Raw genomic sequence first — 23,149 nt, forward strand, 5'->3', positions numbered from 1 at the left:
TATTCTGTTCTTATTCGAGTCCATCATATTGTACTTGCAGTTCTGTATGTGACCAATAGATGTCAGTAAATACACACTTTTAATACCATAATAGGCTTGTCATTGTTTTAAATGAAAACATTCCAACAATGATTTGTGTTTCCTGCTTCTCCAAAATTTTACCACATTTAACATCGGAACCACCGTGTAAATACACCGATATGTATAAATATAAATATATATATATTTCGTATGTTGTTATCGCAGCAACAAATATCAGACAAATGTTTCAATGTTTGTCACTATTATCTTGAGACTTTTTGGGAATACACTAGCGTGGAATTCCATGACTTGTTTTACTGTGAAAGTCACATCAGCCGGAAGTGTCACGTTTTTATTAATATGACGGCGGAAGTATCACGTGACTTGACACTGGCGGAGCCCGGCTGTTCACATGATCCGTTAGCAAGATCATTTTATTGTTTTTTAAACTAAAACTATTGTTTTACTTCGTGCTGCTTCCGGCAAAGGCTTTTGTCTAACGGAGTATGACTTGTCGTTACCGGCAATGATGTCACCCGTGGATTATTGACACGCCCGCTGACAGAAAACAGCTAAGTAAGTAAAAACAACAACAACTGCACAGCAAACCCAGCCCATTTTTTTTTATTTTACATGAATGTGAAACTTGCTTAGCGAAACATTCGAATTAGCTCTTCTTTTGCGTGCGTTTGACAGTTGCTTTTATTGTGAAAGCCGGAAGTGTTAATGCGGAAGTTGGAATATAGCAAGTCTTTTTCATGCGCTTGACAGTTGCTTTTTACAATTTTTTTATATTTTTTAATTTTTTATTACCACTCACTTCTTTTTTTTTAAATAGTATTTATTTTTTCTTTTGATAGGGAAATTATAATACAGGTACTGAGAAAAAAGAGACTTTTTTGGGTCCAAAAATACAAAAAACAATTAAAAAATAAATAAGAAAATTACAGAAAAATAATAAAAGTAAAATAATTTCACCACCGTCCTACATTTCAGTCACAGTGAGTAGCAATGTACTGCCTTCCTTTTCACCACAAGTAGATAGAGAATCACAATAAGTGATTAAAAGGGGGAAAAAAGTAACCACAAAAATAAAAATCACAAACATACAACGAAGTATCACTGAATAAAAACAACAACAACAACAACAACAAAGAAAAAATAGTTGTGGTAAGTGGAAAGGTTCATTGACAATAATGTCACATTCATCCTATAATTTCTTTAATTTAGCAATGTAACAGTTGCTTTTATTGTGAAAGCCGGAAGTGTCAATGCTTTTTACTGTTTTTTTTAATCATTATTATTATTTTAGTATTTAAATAACAATTCACTTCTTTTTTTGAAAATAATTCTTATTTATTCATTTGATAGGGGAATCATAATGCAGGTACTGAGAAAACAGACACTTGTTTTGGTCCCTTTTTTTTTCTTCTTCTTTGTCATGAAAAAGGGACGTTTTTGTCATGAAAAAATGGATCTTTTGTGGTTGGTGCACTATTTGTAAGTGTATATTGTGTTTTTTATGTTGATTTAATAAAAAATTAAAAATATATTTTTTTTAATAAAAAAAAATGTCCTGCGGCCCGGGGGGGGGGGGGTCCTTTTTTTTCCTTTTTTTTTTCTCCTTCTTTGTCATGAAAAAGGACGTTTTTGTCATGAAAAAGGGATCTTTTGTGGTTGGTGCACTATGTGTAAGTGTATATTGAGTTTTTTTATGTTGATTTAATAAAAAATAAAAAAACATTTTTTTAATAAAAAAAATGTCCTGCGGCCCGGGGAGGGGGTGGGTGTCCTTTTTTTTTCTTTTTTTTTTTCCTCCTTCTTTGTCATGAAAAAGGGACGTTTTTGTCATGAAAAAGGGATCTTTTTGTGGTTGGTGCACTATGTGTAGGTGTATATTGTGTTTTTTATGTTGATTTAATAAAAAATATATATATATATATATATATTTTTTTTAAATAAAAAAATGTCCTGCGGGCCGGGGGGGTGTCCTTTTTTTTTTCTTTTTTTTTTTTCTTCTTCTTTGTCATGAAAAAGGGATATTTTTGTGGTTGGTGTACTATGTGTAAGTGTATATTGTGTTTTTTTATGTTGATTTAATAAAAAAAAATATATATATATATTTTTTTTAAATAAAAAAATGTCCTGCGGCCGGGGGGGTGTCCTTTTTTTTCCTTTTTTTTTTTCTCCTTCTTTCTCATGAAAAAGGGACGTTTTTGTCATGAAAAAGGGATCTTTTTGTGGTTGGTGCACTATGTGTAAGTGCATATTGTGTTTTTTATGTTGATTTAATACAAAAAATATTGTATTTATTTATTTATTTTTTTTAATAAAAAAAAATTTCTGCGGCCCGGTACCAATCGAGCCACGGCCCGGTACCCGCAGAACAATTTTTTTATTAAAAAACAAAACAAAAACAGTGGTTGGAGACCACTGGTCTATGTAACAGTTGCTTTTATTGTGAAAGCCGGAAGTGTTACAGCGGAAGTTGGCCTAGCCGGAGGAGACACAAGCGTGCACAGACATTATTGGCAAGGCTGCGGACCATCACTGGGCGTTTTTCCGCCCCCTCCTCTCTTTTTTCCGCCGCCGTTACGTGTCGTTTACCGGCGGCCACCTCCGGGATGACGTCGGCACGGCACGTCGAGCCAAACGCGTCTCCCGCCCGGAGATGTTATGCGGTGGCAACCGTTAGGAAGTGAGCGACAATGACCGCATTCCAGCAGCTCGTCCGGCAAATTAGCTGCTTAGCATGTTTGTTTTGTTCACATCTCACCTCCCTGGAAGTCAAAACTTGTCACGTTTTTTCCTTTTTATGGTCAACCTCCGTGGATTTATATGCGCGTGGAATATAAGCGGAAGAGGATAAAAAACCGTAAAGGGTTTTTTTTTTCCACGCTAGACATGCCTGGTTTATGGAGCCAAACTGGGCGAGACTAAAAAGTCTGTTTTTTTAAAATATTCCTAGTATTTATTTATTCCTTTTTGTGGATGATTTTAAAGACGAGGAGCTGATCGGGAGTCATCATGGGGGAGCCCAGCCTGGACGACTCCAACGTCAAGGTGGCGGTTCGTGTTCGGCCCATGAACCGGAGAGGTAAGCCGAACTTCCATTTGAATATCTAACAATTATACATTTGCCCTCTTTTATACAACATATTTGTTATTCTATCATAACACGTCACGTCTGTAAAGCTCTCACGGGGACGTTCGGCGGCCATCGGCGTGTTTTTTTTTTAATCCAATCCAATCCACTTTATTTATATAACACATTTAAACAACAATAACGTTTCCAAAGTGCTGCACAGCCATGTTAAAAACAATTGTAAAAAAAAAAATATATATATATACATATATATATATATATATCCATCCATCCATTTCTACCGCTTATTCCCTTTCGGGGTCGCGGGGGGCGCTGGCGCCTATCCCAGCTACAATCGGGCGGAAGGCAGGGTACACCCTGGACAAGTCGCCACCTCATCGCAGGGCCAACACAGATAGACAGACAACATTCACACTCACATTCACACACTGGGGCCAATTTTTTAGTGTTGCCAATATATATCCATCCATCCATTTTCTACCGCTTATTCCCTTTTGGGGTCACGGGGGCGCTGGCGCCTATCTCAGCTACAATCGGGCGGAAGGCAGGGTACACCCTGGACAAGTCGCCACCTCATAATGCTCCACCAATGACTGAATGAAAACAAAAAATAAATAAATATAAAAACAATATAAAAACAAATATGATTAATCAATCAATCAATGTTTATTTATATAGCCCCAAATCACAAATGTCTCAAAGGACTGCACAAATCATTACGACTACGAAATCCTCGGAAGAACCCACAAAAGGGCAAGGAAAACTCACATCCAGTGGGACGCCAGTGGCAATGCTGACTATGAGAAACCTTGGAGAGGACCTCAGATGTGGGCAACCCCCCCCCCTCTAGGGGACCGAAAGCAATGGATGTCGAGCGGGTCTAACATGATACTGTGAAAGTTCAATCCATAGTGGCTCCAACACAGCCGGGAGAGTTCAGTTCAAAGCGGATCCGAGACAGCAGCGAGAGTCCCGTCCACAGGAAACCATCTCAAGCGGAGGCGGATCAGCAGCGTAGAGATGTCCCCAACCGATACAGGCGAGCGGTCGATCCTGGGTCTCGACTCTGGACAGCCAGTACTTCATCCATGGTCATCGGACCGGACCCCCTCCACAAGGGAGAGGGGGGACATAGGAGAAAGAAAAGAAGCGGCAGATCAACTGGTCTAAATAGTTAAAAACTATTTTAAAGGGTAAAATCAATTAAAACAGTAAAATAGAAATCAAAGTGTATAAAAAACACAAGTGACAACAGAGAACAGAGGACCACACAACTCACGTAGTGTTAAAAGCCAAAGAATAAATGAGGTGGCGACTTGTCCAGGGTGTACCCCGCCTTCCGCCCGATTGTAGCTGAGATAGGCGCCAGCGCCCCCCACGACCCCGAAAGGGAATAAGCGGTAGGAAATGGATGGATGGAATAAAAGTGGGTCTTAAGACGGGACTTAAAACACTCCACTATGGAAGCAGTTTGAACATGGAGCGGCAGAGTGTTCCAGACAGAGAAGGCCCTGTCTCCCCTGGTCTTAAGTCTGGTCTTGGGCACCACGAGCTGGAACTGGCTCTCGGACCTCAGAGCGCACGCAGGAGTGTAAATTTGGATGAGGTCCGAGACATATTGAGGTGCCAGTCCATGTAAAGCAGGGGTGCCCATTACGTCGATCGCGAGCTACCAGTTAATAATAATGATCTTGCAGCAGCCAGCGTCATCTCACAAAACCCTCCGGTACCGTGAATGTCATTTAAGTGACGTCTTGGTGAAGATTGATGATCACTCATTTTTAGGTCTATTTTTTTTTAAAACCTGGCTGGAGATCGACTGAGGACCGCGGTCGACTGGTAGCTCGCGATCGACGTAATGGGCACCCCTGCTTTACACAATGTGCGGTACGCTACTTAATATGTCCCTGTGGAAACTCGTTCGGTACACCTCCGCACCGAACCGAAACCCCCGTACCGAAACGGTTCAATACAAATACACGTACCGTTACACCCCTAGACAACACTAATGTGAAGTAACCGGATTGATTGATTGATTGATACTTTTATTAGTAGATTGCACAGTTCAGTACATATTCCGTACAATTGACCACTAAATGGTAACACCCCGAGAAGTTTTTCAACTTGTTTAAGTCGCGGTCCACGTTAATCAATTCATGGTACAAATATATACTATCAACATAATACAGTCATCACACAAGTTAATCATCATAGTATGTACATTGGATTATTTACATTATTTACAATCCGGGGGGTGGGATGAGGAGCTTTGGTTGATATCAGTACTTCGGTCTTTAACAAGTGCATCAACATAGAAATGTGGACATTGAAACAGTGTAGGTCTTATTTAGTAGGATATGTACAGCCAGCAGAGAACATAGTGAGTTCAGATAGCATAAGAACAAGTATATACATTAGAAGTACATTTGAGTTGTTTATAATCCAGGGAGATGGGATGTGAATGGAGGAGGGTATTAGTAAAGTGTTGAAGTTGCCTGCAGGTGTTGTTTTTAGAGCGGTTTTGAAGGAATATAGAGATGCACTTACTTTTATACCTGTTGGGAGTGCATTCCACATTGATGTGGCATAGAAAGAGAATGAGTTAAGACCTTTGTTAGATCGAAATCTGGGTTTAACGTGGTTTGTGGAGCTCCCCCTGGTGTTGTGGTTATGGCGGTCATTTACGTTAAGGAAGTAATTTGACATGTACTTCGGTATCAAGGAGGTGTAGCGGATTTTATAGACCAGGCTCAGTGCAAGTTGTTTTAATAAATAGGTCAGTCATTTACAACAACACTGATTTTGATTCATTATTATTTTAAGCAATGAGTTCCCTCCGGGTACTCCGGCTTCCTCCCACCTCCAAAGACATGCACCTGGGGATAGGTTGATTGGCAACACTGAATTGGCCCTAGTGTGTGAATGTGAGTGTGAATGTTGTCTGTCTATCTGTGTTGGCCCTGCGATGAGGTGGCGACTTGTCCAGGGTGTACCCTGCCTTCCGCCCGATTGTAGCTGAGATAGGCGCCAGGGAATAAGCGGTAGAAAATGGATGGATGGACTACTTTAAAGGAGAAAATGAGCTTGCATGGCAGCTTGTGTTATTAAAGTCAATAATGTACCTCTTAGCTCTTTTTTTCCCCCCCATAGTATTCTTAGATTTGAATAAAAAATACCCGCCTGGCCTGATTACAAACAAAACAGGGGGTTATTTTTTAAAAATAGACAATGACTAATCTTAACTGGCAAGAGAGATATTTTATGACTTAAATAATAAAAAAAAACAGTAGCACGACAACACATGATTTGATCTAAATAAATAATAACCCCGTGATTTCCTGCCAATGAAGTGACAATTAGATGTGGCCTAATGAGGAAAAAAACAAAGTCAATGGAGGAGTTTGTGCTGTCATGAAGCTCCCATCATGGCCGTCTGCCACCCGGCTTGATTTAAGGCCAGAGTGGCTGTGACAGATCCACTGCTGGAAGGTCTAGACGCATTGACTCACCACGCCAGCTGACGCCTCCTGGACCTCACGTGACGCCCGCTCTGGCAGCTGGCCAGTCGCGGCAGTGCATCGTGCCCATGTGATTTAAAGAGGGGCCGCCCCGGTCTTTAAAAAGTCTCATCTGTGGTCCCCCAGCAGCTGTTGGCAACACACGACGAGCATCCTGCGTTGTTGTTGTTTTTTTTTTCCCTTACATAATCCGTTTTATTTGCATTTTTGGCTGGGGAAAAAGAGAATTGCAAGTACAAGTAACATTTCTGTGCAGGCTGTCATGCTAGCCAAAGTAACAAAGTAGATTACCTTAAAGGGGAACATTATCAGCAGACCTATGTAAGCGTCAAAATATACCTTAATGTTGTACAAAAAAGACCATATATTTTTTTAACCGATTTCCGAACTCTAATCGGGTGAATTTTGGCGAATTAAACGCCTTTCTGTTTATCGGTCTGGGGGCGATGACGTCAGAACGTAATTTTCATTTTCAGCACATTACAAACACCGGGTCTCAGCTCTGTTATTTTCCGTTTTTTCGACCATTTTTTGGAACCTTAGAGACATCATGCCTCGTCGGTGTGTTGTCGGAGGGTGTAACAACACTAAAAGGGAGGGATTCAAGTTGCACCACTGGCCCCAAGATGCGAAAGTGTCTGCCGCCAGACCCCCATTGAATGTAAAGGGAGTGTCTCCACATTTTACCGGCGATGCTAAGGCAGACATGGCACAGAGATGTATGGATAACCTGCAGATGCATTTGCAATGATAAAGTCAACGAAATCACAAAGGTGAGTTTTGTTGATGTTGACTTATGTGCTAATCAGACATATTTGGTTGCGGCGTGACTGCCAGCTAATCGATGCTAACATGCTACGCTAATCGACGTTAACATGCTATTTACCGGCGGTGCTAAAGCAGACATGGCACAGAGATGTATTGATAACCTGCAGATGCATTTGCAACAATAAAGTCAACGAAATCACAAAGGTGAGTTTTGTTGATGTTGACTGCCAGCTAATCCATGTTACGCTAATCGATGCTAACATGGTATTTACCGGCGGTGCTAAAGCAGATATGGCACAGAGATGTATGGATAACCTGCAGATGCATTTGCAACTATATTACGTTTCCTTCCACCCAGATTTAATGCAAAACAAACACTTACCAATCGACGGATTTATGTTGCTCAAGTGTCACAAGATGCAAAAGTCCTGATCGTTTGGTCCGCACATTTCACCGGCGATTCTAACGCAGCTATTCGGCCATGCTATGGCTATGAATAGCCTCAATAGCTTCAGTTTCTTCTTCAATACTTTCATACTCCAACCATCTGTTTCAATACATGCGTAATCTGTTGAATCGCTGAAATCCGAGCTAATGTCGCTATATCTTGCTGTTGATTCCCATTGTTTGTTTACATTGGCAGCACTGCATGACGTCACAGGAAAATGGATAGTGGTTTCGAAGATAGGGAAAATAAGGCACTTTAAAGCTTTATTTAGGGATATTCCGAGACCGGTAAAATTTGGAAAAAAAATTCAAAAAATACAACAAGCCACTGGGAACTGATTTTTATTGTTTTTAACCCTTTTGAAATTGTGATAATGTTCCCCTTTAAGGCACAATACCAGTCCAAAGTGTCACATTCTAAAGACAAAATAAAAACCTTCCGGATGAGAACGTTGCACGTATATATATATATTTATATATATATATATATATATTTATACATATTAGAGATGCGCGGATAGGCAATTATATAATCCGCAACCGCATCACTAAAGTCGTCATCTACCCGCCAACCACCCGAACCAACATTTCATCAAACCCACACCCGCCCGTTGTTATTTATCTAATATAGACAATGCAAGGCATTAGTGAGGTTAGAAAGTGTAACTCCCTCCAAATAGCACAAACACAATGGCTTTCTTGAACTGATTTATTTGAAGGCTTCGTTTCCCTTCAAATTCACCGTGAAAACTGTAATAAATAAAGCACGTTACAAACGTAAAAATAATAACATGCACAGCATGTGGATCAAACATTTTACCAAGTAAAATACCAACAAATGACAAATACCTCGTTGGCCATACCCGGAAGTAGCTTCCTTACATCCGTCGACAGACCAAACTAGACACTTCAAAATAAAAGTATGCCCACATAGTGTTTCAAAGAGTGCTGCTCATTTTTCGTATGTGGGTAACATTTAACTATTTATAAATGGTTGATTTCTATAGGCTAGTAAGGTAAAGTGTTGTACTTGAGAAGTTTGGGCTACCTTGCTTCTGCAGCCTTCATCAGAGGTGTCAGGTGATGTTAGCGTCACGTTGTCTGTGACGTGATGTATGGATTGTATACATATATATATATATATATATATATATATATATATATATATATATATATATATATATACACATATGTATGTATGTATATATATATATATATATATGTATATATGTATGTATGTGTATATATATGTATATATGTATGTATGTGTATATATATATATATATATATATATATATGTATGTATGTGTATATATATGTATATATGTATGTATGTGTATATATATGTATATATGTATGTATGTGTATATATATATATATGTATATATATATATATATATATGTATGTGTATATATATATATGTATGTATGTGTATATGTATGTATGTGTATATATATATGTATGTATGCATGTGTGTGTATATATATATATGTATGTATATGTATATATGTATGTGTATATATATATGTATGTATGTGTATATATGTATGTGTATATATATATATATATGTATGTATGTGTATATATATATATATATATATATATATATGTATATATGTATATATATGTCAGGTACAACACTTTACCTACTAGCCTGTATAAATTAACCATTTATAAATACACGTCAGTAGGCTAAATGAACCTCTTCAACAGAACATTTAACTATGTATAATGTAGCGGCTGGCTACGGGGTGTTAGCCAATGACTTTGGCTGGGGGGCGGGACTTCCGGGAGAGATAGGGAAGTGACGTTATCGACAGGAAGTGAGAGTTCCAGTTGTCCCTGGAAAAGCGTTAGAGACATGAGAGCTGTTGTGTGGTTGGATTACATCTTGTGCAATAAAGACAAGACAAACGAAGAAGTTTTATGAGCCTACATTCCTGGGATTGTTGCAATATATATTTCCGAATTGGTTCAACCGCCACCCGCCCGAATCTATTTAAAATCTATTTTTACGTCATGTCACCCGCCCGACCCGCGGTTTATCCGCGGACTCTGCGGTTGTGACCGCAAACCGCGCATCTCTAATATATATATATATAAATATATATATAGGTGTGGGAAAAATCACAAGACTACTTCGTCTCTACAGAACTGTTTCATGAGGGGTTCCCTCAATCATCAGGAGATTTTAATGGAAGTATTCACATACAATGGTTTATATAGGGCATAGAGTGGGTGGGTACAGGCAGGCGTAGGGGCGTGGTGATTGGCTCATGTGTTACCTAGGAGGTGTTTCCGTCTGTGGCGGCATGTTGAAGTGATTTCACTGCGCTTGTTGAGGGATGATAGATCTGGATGATATATAATAAACAGTTTCTCTTTTAAGCATAGGTTGCATCTTTTATTACCACTGTTGTAAGGTATGCTGGATGCAAGAATTTGCCATGTTATTGAATATTCAACATTATTGTCTTTGAGGTTCCAAATGTGTTTGCTGAGTTCTGTAGAATTCCGCAAAGTCTGGTTTCTAAAGGAGGCGTTGTGATTATTCCATCTTGTTTTGAACGCTCCTTCGGTTAATCCTACGTACGTGTCGAATGTGTTAATGTCCTTGCGTGTTACCTTGGCTTGGTAAACGACTGATGTCTGTAAGCACCCTCTGTTGAGAGGGCAATCAGGTTTCTTGCGACAGTTACATTTCTTATTGGTTTCAGAGTCATTTAGTCTGGGGGTAGGCAGTCCTTTTGCAATTGCTTTGTTGTGGTTTGAAATGATTTGTTGTATGTTATTCATACAGCTGTAGCTCAATTTAATGTTGTTCTTGTTGAATATTTTTCTTAGGGTGTTGCCTTTGGGGAAGTGTTTGTCGATCAGAGTGAGGAACTTGTGGCCGATGTTGGTTGAGACGTTTTTGCTGAATGGCGGATTGTACCAGATGATGTTGTTTCGTTTTCTGCTCTTTTTTGGTTGGTTTCCTGGAGTGGGTTCATAGGTAAATATGTATATGTATGTATGTATATATATATATATATATATATATATATATATATATATATATATATATATATATATTTGTGTATATATTCATATATATATATATATATATGTATGTATATACATATATGTATATATATACAGTGGGGCAAAAATGTATTTCATCAGCCACCGATTGTGCAAGCTGTTCTCCCACTTAAAATGATGACAGAGGTCTGTAATGTTCATCATAGGTACACTTCAACTGTAAGAGACAGAATGTAAAAAAAAATCCAGGAATTCACATTGTAGGAATTTTAAAGAATTTATTTGTAAATTATGGTGGAAAATAAGTATTTGGTCAACCAGTCAAAGCTCTCACTGATGGACGGAGGTTTTTTCTCAAAATCTCACGATACATGGCCCCATTCTTTCTTTCCTTAACACGGTTTAATCGTCCTGTCCCCTTAGCAGAAAAACAGCCCCGAAGCATGATGTTTCCACCCCCATGCTTCACAGTAGGTCTGGTGTTCTTGGGATGCAACTCAGTATTCTTCTTCCTCCAAACACGACGAGTTGAGTTTATACCCAAAAATACTGAGTTGCATATATATATAAGTAACCAACAGTGTTACAACCCCCCTGCTGTACCTCAGCAAAGCCCTGGGGGTCGCGGACCCTTTCAGTATTTCAGAATAAAAGCTAATGTTTGGATTTTTGGCCGTCTTTAATATCCACTGTGACGGATCCAGATCACAACTAAAGCCCATCGTCCAAAAACTCCTATCTTTTAGTCATGGCTAAATTTTGCAAAGTGAAAAGAAGTGTACAATTTTGAAGTTTGGAAAAAAACACACCCTCCTTAAAGGGAGGGACGCACACCTCTTTCTGAATGTTGCCCCTGAACGTGGGCCAGAGGTTTTTAGTGGTCAGTAGTGCAGGTCCAAGAAGGAAAACATGTTGCCAGTGCTGCTCATATGCAATGGAAATGTCTTCAGAAGAAGCCGTGCCACGTTTCCACGTGTCTTGACAAAACATGTGTGGCTGTCAAAACAGCGGCACATTCTTTCAAAGCCCTGGACTATTTTTGTTCACATGATCAGTTCAGGCCATCACATCGGCCTGAAACAAAGCTAAGCTAACATGATAATCCTTTACGAGTGTTCCTGAGGATTCTGGCCAGGCTGAAAAATGCACAAAATACTCCCAACAATATTAGCAGTTTCCTTGCTGTCAATCGACCATTTGGAGCTTCTGAGAATAATCACTTTGGCTTCTATGGAGTGGCGGAGCGGAGGTGGTGTCGCATGCGAGCGGGACAAAGACAGGAAGGGAGTGAGTCTGAATGAATATTTGCCTTCCCATGGCCGTGGCCTTCTAAGAACGGGGCCGAGCGGCCCCAGCGTAGCAACGACGGCAACACATCCCCGGGCTTTCCTACCAGAACTCCGGTAGTCCAGTAGAGGACAGAGGAGGGAAATGACTAATGGAACGTGGAAGATGGTTGTGAGGCAACGGAGACAATAACCATGAGTACATGTAGCCGCGTCACTCCGGAATATCACAGCCTGGTACTGGGGTTCTTTTTGGGCACGCCGCCAGCGAGGACCACACCAAGCCATCTAGACCAGGGGTGCCCATTAATGACATTCACGGTACCGGAGGGTCTTGTGAGATGACGCTGGCTGCTGCAAGATCATTATTATGAAAATATGACCGAGAAGAAGGCGAGAAACACTTTTTATTTCAACAGACTCTCGTGCCGTACCTTCCGTCAAAACTCTAAAGGCCGACTGCACATTTCCTATCTTCACAATAAAAGCCCTGCTTCATGCTGCCTGCGCTAACTAAATACAGAGTCTCGGAAAACTGGCGTGCACAAGCGATCCCTCAGAAAGCTGGCGTGCACATCACTTGTGCACGCCAGCTTTCCCAGACTCTTATTTTGTTTGCGCAGGCAGCATGAAGCAGGGCTTTTATTGTGAAGATAGGAAATGTGCAGTCGGCCTTTAGAGTTTTGACGGAAGGGACGGCGCGAAATCTGTTGAAATAAAAAGTGTTTCTCGCCGTCCTCGCTGTCATTTTTTCATAATAATGAACTGGCAGCAGCTAGCGTCATCTCACAAGACCCTCGGGTACCGTGAATGTCAATCAAGCAAGCTACGGAATTTGCCGCCAATGTTTTTCTTGTGAAGTGTATGGAAGCTGGATGAATTAGATGCCAAAAACCAACCACTTTCATGTGGTATTGTACAGAAAGGATAACTTTTTTTCTCCTCCATTTGAAAATGTGGGCGTTATCATCATTACTGTCTGATTCCAATCAATGCAAGTCATCAGAATCAGGTAATACACCAACTTATATTCTTGTCTTCGTGAAAGAAAGACATCTATATGTGTTACACATGCTTGTATTATCATTAAACACATTTAACTTGTTTACAAAAATGTCTCTTTCATAAATAAATAAATATAAATGATATATATAAATGAGGTAGATCCCCTCGAGTTGGTCAATTGAAAAGTAGCTCGCCTGCAGAAAAAGTGTGGGCACCCCTGATCTAGACCACGGGTGTCAAACTCTGGCCCGCGGGCCAAATCTGGCCCGCCGTGTAATTTAATTTGGCCCTTGAGGCAATATCAATTTAGCATTAGAGCTCGGTGGCGCTGTAACACCGCATTCACCGCTAATACTCATACTTCCCAACCCTCCTAATTTTCCCGGTAGACTCCCGAAGTTCAGTGCCCCTCCCGAAAATCTGCCAGGGCAACCATTCTCCCGAATTTCTACCGATTTCCACCTGGACAACTATATTGGGGGCGTGCATTTAAGGCACTGCCTTTAGCGTTCTCTACAACCTGTCGTCACGTCCGCTTTTCCTCCATACCAGGGGTGCCCACACTTTTTATATATATATATATATATATATATATATATATATATATATATATATATATATATATATATATATATATATATATATATATATATATATATATATACATATATATATATATATATATATATATACATACATATATATGTATGTATATATGTATATATGTATATATATATATATATATATGTATATATGTATATATATATATATATATATATATATATATATATATATATATATATATGTAGGTGTGGGAAAAAAATCATAAGACTACTTCATCTCTACAGATCTGTTTCATGAGGGGTTCCCTCAATCATCAGGAGATTTTAATGGAAGCATTCACATACAATGGTTTGTATAGGGCACAGAGTGGGTGGGTACAAGCAGGCGTAGGGTGTGGTGATTGGCTCATGTGTTACCTAGGAGGTGTTTCCGTTTGTGGCGGCATGTTGAAATGATTTCACTGCGCCTGTTGAGGGATGATAGATCTGGATGATATATAATAAACAGTTTCTCTTTTAAGCATAGGTTGCATCTTTTATTACCACTGTTGTAAGGTGAGCTGGATGCAAGAATTTGCCATGTTATTGAATATTCAACATTATTGTCTTTGAGGTTCCAAATGTGTTTGCTGAGTTCTGTAGAATTCTGCAAAGTCTGTTTTCTAAAGGAGGCGTTGTGATTATTCCATCTTGTTTTGAACGCTCCTTCGGTTAATCCTACGTACGTGTCGGATGTGTTAATGTCCTTGCGTGTTACCTTTGCTTGGTAAACGACTGATGTCTGTAAGCACCTTCCGTTGAGAGGGCAATCAGGTTTCTTGCGACAGTTACATTCATTATTGGTTTCAGAGTCGTTTAGTCTGGGGGTAGGCAGTCCTTTTGCAATTGCTTTGTTGTGGTTTGATATGATTTGTTGCATGGTATTCATACAGCTGTAGCTCAATTTAATGTTGTTCTTGTTGAATATTTTTCTTAGGGTGTTGCCTTTGGGGAAGTGTTTGTCGATCAGAGTGAGGAACTTGCGGCCGATGTTGGTTGAGACGTCTTTGCTGAATGGCGGATTGTACCAGATGATGTTGTTTCGTTTTCTACGTACGTAGGATTAACCGAAGGAGCGTTCAAAACAAGATGGAATAATCACAACGCCTCCTTTAGAAACCAGACTTTGCGGAATTCTACAGAACTCAGCAAACACATTTGGAACCTCAAAGACAATAATGTTGAATATTCAATGACATGGCAAATTCTTGCATCCAGCTCACCTTACAACAGTGGTAATAAAAGATGCAACCTATGCTTAAAAGAGAAACTGTTTATTATATATCATCCAGATTTATCATCCCTCAACAAGCGCAGTGAAATCATTTCAACTTGCCGCCACAAACGGAAACACCTCCTAAGTAACACATGAGCCAATCACCACACCCTACGCCTGCTTGTACCCACCCACTCTGTGCCCTATACAAACCATTGTATGTGAATGCTTCCATTAAAATCTCCTGATGATTGAGGGAACCCCTCATGAAACAGATCTGTAGAGATGAAGTAGTCTTGTGATTTTTTTCCCACACCTACATATTGCGCTCTACCACGGTATCGAGCACTATTCTCTGGATAATCCAATCAAGACATATATATATATATATATATATTATTATTATTTTTTTTTTTACCGTGAATTTTTAGACACTGATTCTTTTTTACTGAATTATTGTATACATTTTTTTTTTACTCATTTGTATACACTGAATTTTGTGTGTGCAAGGACAGGAGTGGAAGAAGTGTAAAAAGATGGAGGTAACTGTTATAATGACTGTCAGACTTTACTTCAATCAATAACGGAGCAGCATCTTCTCATCCGTGGCAGAACTAATGCAACATCAACGCCGGAAATGTGTGCGGAAAAAAACGTCCGATCGGAACCTTCTAATAACTAAAGTTCCATGAGTGAATTATGTAAACCCACTGCAGTTTTTAGCACTTTCTACTGACAGATATAAGAACTTTGCGCTACTTTGTATTAGAAATGGCAACAGCGGAAGATGAATGGCACATAAGAAGACAGAGAAAAAGAAGAAGCTTATGGCTACGGTGTTGCCACGGACTACAATTGCGGACACGCGCACATTTTCAGGACTTATGCAGATCCCAAATACACATCAGCAGGTACCAGAAGGTAAGAAAAGGTGCCTTTGAACAATATTGCGAAACAAAATTTCATAAAATATGTCTTACCTTATACACACACCATAATAATACTCCTATGTTAAATGCACCTGACGAGCCATCAAGCGGTGCGGCTTCATAGCTTACCAAAGTCGTACTAAAAACATTTTTGACAGATTTTTTTAGCGCCGTGTGTAAAGTTCTATATTCTCAATTAGAGATGTCCGATAATATCAGTCTGCCGATATTATCCGCCGATAAATGCTTTAAAATGTGATATCGGAAATTATCGGTATAGGTTTCAAAAAGTAAAATTTATGACTTTTTAAAACGCAGCTCTACAGAGTGGTACACGGACGTAGGGAGAAGTGCAGAGCGCCAATAAACTTAAAAAGCACTGCCTTTGCATGCCGGCCCAGTCACATAATATCTACGGCTTTTCAACAGCCATACAGGTCACACTGAGGGTGGCCGTATAAACAACTTTAAGACCGTTACAAATATGCGCCACACTGTGAACCCACACCAAACAAGAATAACCAACTCATTTCGGGAGAACATCCGCACCGTAGCACAACATAAACACAACAGAACAAATACACAGAAACCATTGCAGCACTAACTCTTCCGGGACACTACAATATACACCCTACCCCACCAACTCAAACCCCATGGACATGCTCTCGCAGGGAGAGCATGTCCCAAAATTCCAAGCTGCTGTTTTGAGGCATGTTAAAAATAAATAATGCACTTTGTGACTTCAATAATAAATATGGCAGTGCTATGTTGGCATTTTTTTTTCCATAACTTGAGTTGATTTATTTTGGAAAACCTTGTTGCATTGTTTAATGCATCCAGCGGGGCATCACAACGAAATTAGGCATAATATGTGTTAATTCCTAGACTGTATATATCGGTATCGGTTGATATCGGAATCGGTAATTAAGAGTTGGACAATATCGAAATATCGGATATGGGAAAAAAAGCTATTATCGAACATCTCTATTCTAAATGGAACATTTACTACCATTATATTGTAGTCTACACATATCTCTTATGTATGACTGCCATCTACTGGTCACATTTATCATTACACCATTTACCAAATAAAAGGGCTTCGAGGTCAGTAAGCACAACCAGAACTATGTCGTACATTAGGCGCTCCGGGTTATAAGGCCCACTGTCGAGTTTTGAGAAAATGAAAGGATTTTTAAGTGCGCCTTATAGTCCGAAAACTACGGTACTTGGTGGAGAAAACCAGAGGTCAGATGTTTTGTGTAGTTGCAAACATCTCAGGGTATTTTGCCCTGAGAAATATTGCAAAGCAGAATGTTTCCGCCTCCATGTGTGACAGTCGGGATAATAACCAGCATTTCAATGGCTCCCAAAAAAACGTTGAGTCAGCCTGGTTGCCAAAGCGCTGGATTCTGTTCTCACGCCACGTCTGAGTCATCCAGGTGTGGATTGTCAAACAGACGGGCCATTGCATGTTGCTCTTTGAGCAGGTGGATCTCGATCCCTTACACAAAGTGCGTTGCTAACACTTTTCCTGGTGACTGTGCTCTCTGGACTTCCTCAACCGGCTCCTCCCTTGGAGTTCCGGGCTTACTCACAAGCACCCTCACCCCTCCAGGTGAAATCTGGAACAAGGGCGGCTGACTGTTATTTTCTGTTTCTGCCATTTCTGTCGACGGTCTTATCTGTTCCAGTCTTGTTAAAGTAGCAATGATTGTCACACGGCCTTCGATGAGGTGGCAACTTGTCCAGGGTGTGATCTGCCTTCCACTCCATTTTTGCAGAGATAGGCACCAAAGGGAATAAGCGGTAGAAAATAGATGGATGATTGTGAAATTATTCTCTGCATTTGACCCATCACCCTTGATCACCCCCTGGGAGGTGAGGGGAGCAGTGAGCAGCAGCAGTGGCCACGCCTGGGAATCTTTTTTGTTATTTAACCCCCAATTCCAAGTCTTGATGCTGAGTGCCAAGCAGGGAGGTAATGGGTCCCATTTTTTATAGTCTTTGGTATGACTCAACCGGGGTTTGAACTCACCCAGGTCTACAATGGTCCTTTGACAGCTCTTTAGGTTTTAATGGAAGGGATTGTTTTTGTGACATTTATCCATATAAGGAGTTGAGATTAGGAGTAATTGCTTAAAGGTACAGGAGTAATTTGTGTGCTCCATGGACACAAAAGCAGTCAGACTCTCGCTGATCGGATCCCTTAATCGAATACAAGTTAAGTCTATCTTAAAGTTTAAAATATCATACAAGCTTATGTTGGTTTTATCATCAAAGCCATGTCGCAATTAAAGAGAAGTGGGTTTAAACTACAAACCCTGTTTCCATATGAATTGGGAAATTGTGTTAGATGTAAATATAAACAGAATACAATGATTTGCAAATCTTTTTAAACCCATATTCAGTTGAATATGCTACAAAGACAACATATTTGATGTTCAAACTGATACACCTTTTATTTATTAAATAATCATTAACTTTAGAATTTGATGCCAGCAACACGTGACAAAGAAGTTGGGAAAGGTGGCAATAAATACTGATAAAGTTGAGGAATGCTCATCAAACACTTATTTGGAACATCCCACAGTTGTGCAGGCTAATTGGGAACAGGTGGGTGCCATGATTGGGTATAAAAACAGCTTCCCCAAAAAAGCTCAGTCTTTCACAAGAAAGGATGGGGCGAGGTACACCCCTTTGTCCACAACTGAGTGAGCAAATAGTCAAACAGTTTAAGAACAACGTTTTTCAAAGTGCAATTGCAAGAAATTTAGGGATTTCAACATCCATAATATCATCAAAAGGTTGAGAGAATCTGGAGAAATCACTCCACGTAAGCGGCACGGCCCAAAACGAACATTGAATGACCGGCACTGTATCAAAAACTGACATCAATCTCTAAAGGATATCACCACATGGGCTCAGGAACACTTCAGAAAACCACTGTCACTAAATACAGTTGGAAGTTACATCTGTAAGTGCAAGTTAAAGCTCTACTATGCAAAGCAAAAGCCATTTATCAACAACATCCAGAAAGGCTTCCGGTTTTTCTGGGCCTGAGATCATCTTACCATTAATTGATTAACGTGGACCCCGACTTAAACAAGTTGAAAATGTATTCGGGTGTTACCATTTAGTTGTCAATTGTACGGAATATGTACTGAACTGTGCAATCTACTAATAAAAGTTTCAATCAATCAATCAAAAATCTAAGATGGACGAGTCCACATTTCAAATTGTTTTTGGAAATATTTGACATAGTCAAACAGTTAAGGAATAACGTTTCTCAAGGTGCAATTGCAAGAAATTTTGGGGATTTCAACATCTACGGTCCATAATATCATCAAAAGGTTCAGAGAATCTTTAGAAATCACTCCCCGTAAGCGGCACGGCCGGAAACCAACATTGAATGACCGTGACCTTTGATTCCTCAGACGGCATTGTATCAAAAACCGACATCAATCTCTAAAGGATATCACCACATGGGCTCAGGAACACTTCAGAAAACCACGGTCACTAAATACAGTTGGAAGTTACATCTGTAAGTGCAAGTTAAAGCTCTACTATGCAAAGCAAAAGCCATTTATCAACAACATCCAGAAAGGCTTCCGGTTTTTCTGGGCCTGAGATCATCTTACCATTAATTGATTAACGTGGACCCCGACTTAAACAAATTGAAAATGTATTCGGGTGTTACCATTTAGTTGTCAATTGTACGGAATATGTACTGAACTGTGCAATCTACTAATAAAAGTTTGAATCAATCAATCAATCAATCGAAAATCTAAGACGGACTGATGCAAAGTGGAAAAGTGTTCTGTGGTGTGACGAGTCAACATTTCACAAGAAAGGATGGGGCGAAGCACACCCCTTTGTCCACAACTGCGTGAGCAAATAGTCAAACAGTTTAAGAACAACGTTGAGAGGGGCTGTGACGTTCACACGTTGTCATTATTCAGTGTTTTATCGGTCGTAGTTAATATTGTAAATCCCACATTTTTTATTTTCATGTACATCCTGTGTGTCTCATTCGGAAAAAAAACGTAAAATTTCATTGTTTTTAAGGCAGTCTGTCATAATGTTTTTAGCATTTAATCAGACATTTTTGTGAGGGTTTGCATTACTGTTCCTAAAAATCAGATTTACCGATTTTTTTCTCCAAATGTGGCCCCCCCGAGTCCAAACAATTGCCCAGCCCTGTCATAGAAAGTGTTTTTCCCTGCCTTACTGGAAGATATAAATGCTAATTAATGGTTTACTGAGAAAGGATTTGAGACCCCACACCAAACCTTGTGTCAAATGCTGTAGACCAGGGGTAGGGAACCTATGGCTCTAGAGCCAGATGTGGTTCTTTTGATGACTGCAACGGGCTCTCGGATAAATATGAGCTAACACTGCTTAACACGATAAGTAATGACTAATTCCACTAGTAATCAAAGTGTTCAAAATAACGTTCAAAATATTAAACATGCTCATGCATTTGAATCCAACCATCTTTTTTTCTACCGCACTTTATTATTTTATTTTTTTTAAGGGCTTGCCCTCCTGGGGGTTCTTCGCACCACCAAGGACCGACATGAAATCCTGTTTCAGGGTTACGATATTTTTTTCATTTTTCAATAAGTCTCTCAGTTGCTTTCCAGCAATTGTCTTTTTCTCTTTCGTTCTCGCTCGCACTCTGGCTCCGGCTCCAACCCCGTCTCTCCTCCTGGCTGCTGCTTATAACAGAGCGACAGGCGATTAGATAACGAGGCCCAGGTGGGCCGTCTACGCACCTGTCGCTGATTTCGAGGCCGGTCCTGGCACACCCCGCCTCGCTGAATAATTCCACTTGTAATCACAGTGTTAAAAATAATGTTCAAAATATAAAACATTCTCATGCATTTTTAATCCATCCATCCGTTTCTACCGCACCTGTTCAAGAAGTTGCGTTAATGGTAAGAAGTTATTTATTTATTCTTGGTTAGTGTGGGGCTTGCTCTCCCGGGGTTTGTCAGACCACCAAGGACCAACATAAGAGCCTGTTTCAGGGTTACAATATTGTTTTATTTTTCAATAAGTGTCTCAGTTGCTTATTGTATTTTTGTCTTTCGTTTTCGCTCGCGCTCTGGCTCCAGCCCCAACCCCGTCTCTCCTCCTGGCTGCTACTTATAACAGAGCGACAGGTGATTAGATAACATGGCCCAGGTGGGCCATCTACACACCTGTCGCTGATTTTGAGGCCGGTCCTGGCACACCCCAGTTCGCTGCAGGCCAGCAGGCCACGCCCCCTCCACAGTTAGCTCGAGAATAACAATGTTATTACAAAGAATAAGAGACCTATTATACTCAAGAAATGTTGGTCTTACTTAAAAATGCACGCGTTTAGTTTTGTTCAGTGTAAAAAAAATATTATATGGCTCTTATGGAAATACGAAGTTATTTAGTTATTATTGGTTAGTGTGGAGCTTGCCCTCCTGGGGGTTCTTCAGACCACCAAACACCAACATGAGAGTCTGTTTCAGGGTTACAATATTGTTTTATTTTTCAATAAGTCCCTCAGTTGCTTTCCAGCAATTGTATTATTCTCTTCCGTTTTCGCTCGCGCTCTGGCTCCAGCCCAAACCCCGTCTCTCTCCTCCTGGCTGCTGCTCATAAATAAACAAATAAATGGGTTGTACTTGTATAGCGCTTTTCTACCTTCAAGGTACTCAAAGCGCTTTGACACTACTTCCACATTCACACACACATTCACACACTGATGGAGGGAGCTTTTAACAGAGCGACAGGTGATTAGATAACAAGGCCCAGGTGGGCCGTCTACGCACCTGTCGCTGATTTAGAGGTCGGTCCTGGCACACCCCGCTTCGCTGCAGGCCCGCAGGCCACGCCCCCTCCACAGTTAGCTTCAGAATTTCAATGTTATTACAAAGAATAAGAGACCTATTATACTCTAGTAATGTTGGTCTTACTTAAAAATGCATGCGTTTATGTGTGTTCAGTGTTGGGAAAAATAATTATATGGCTCTTACGGAAATACATTTGAAAATATACAGATTCTTGGCTCTCTCGGCCAAAAAGGTTCCCGACCCCTGCTGTAGACTGTAATCCACTTGTCAAGCTAATGTTGATAATTAGCACACACATGTGACCCGCGGTGCCTGCAGGCAACACTGAAGATACAGCTCCTTCCCCACTTTGCATGCCTGGGCACTTATTACTATAGAACCATTGTTGGGTTTTTTGTTGTTGTTGCTAATATAAACATATTGGCCTTTATTTGAAATGTTAGGTTGCGTCATATTTTTCTGGGCGATGATGTCATACTCAGAGGTGGGTAGAGTAGCCAGAAATTGTACTCAAGTACGAGTACTGTTACTTTAGAGATTTAATTCTTGAGTAAAAGTAAGGAGTGGTCACTCAAATATTTACTTGAGTAAAAGTAAAAAGTATGTTGTGAAAAAACTACTCAAGTACCGAGTAACTGATGAGTAACCTGTTCGTTTAATGATTACGGCAACAAATAATGCACAAAAACATAAAAATAGCAATGAGCAAATTGTGAATTGTGAATTATATTTTATATAGCGCTTTTTCTCTAGTGACTCAAACCGCTTTACATAGTGAAACCCAATATCTAATTTTTACATTTAAACCAGTGTGTTTGGCACTGGGAGCAGGTGGGTAAAGTGCCTTGCCCAAGGACACAACGGCAGTGACTAGGATGGCTGAAGCGGGTATCGAACCTGCAACCCTCAAGTTGCTGGCGCGGCCGCTCTACCATCCGAGCTATACCACCCCAAATTCATAGCCAGGAATATCTCTTAAGCAACTAAAACAATCATATATATTAAATAATAATACATTAAGATAAAAAAATTAAGGCAAATTGAGCCACAATAACTTAACAGCACCATAGGCTCAGTAGGCATTCATCGATTGATTGGTTGATTGATTGATTGATTGATTGAAACTTGTATTAGTAGATTGCACAGTACAGTACATATTCCGTACAATTGACCACTAAATGGTAACACCCCAATAAGTTTTTCAACTTTTTTAGGTCGGATTCGACATGTGACGGTCACGTGACCACCTGGTTTTGTTTGATTGGTCCAACGTCAACGCAGGCATGTGTAGTTCCTACTTTGCGTGCGTGTCTGACAAAATCAAAACAAACAAAGCGTGCATCAACAGGTCGAGTAAAAAAAAGTAGCGAGTAACGAGCTGATTGTAGATAAATGGAG

General features: G+C 40.0%; 1 protein-coding gene across 5 annotated transcripts in view; it reads left to right on the top strand.

Annotated features, from left to right (window-relative positions):
* Window positions 1-405: 405 nt before the first annotated feature.
* The window catches only part of LOC133546464 (kinesin-like protein KIF13B), a 202,773-nt gene continuing 180,029 nt past the window's right edge, over window positions 406-23,149 (top strand). For 4 of the 5 annotated variants that reach the window (XR_009805216.1, XM_061892239.1, XM_061892256.1 and 1 more), the window contains exon 1: window positions 2,531-3,118. Coding sequence is in view for 4 of the 5 variants with exons in the window: in XM_061892239.1 (XP_061748223.1) it covers window positions 3,049-3,118 (70 nt within the window). In the remaining variant the exon portion in view is untranslated. Of the gene's footprint in view, window positions 598-2,530; window positions 3,119-23,149 lie in introns of those variants that run through there. The other variant, XM_061892232.1, reaches the window with a different exon arrangement.

This window comes from Nerophis ophidion, linkage group LG02 (genome assembly GCF_033978795.1).
Source record: "Nerophis ophidion isolate RoL-2023_Sa linkage group LG02, RoL_Noph_v1.0, whole genome shotgun sequence".
Classification (NCBI taxonomy): domain Eukaryota; kingdom Metazoa; phylum Chordata; class Actinopteri; order Syngnathiformes; family Syngnathidae; genus Nerophis; species Nerophis ophidion.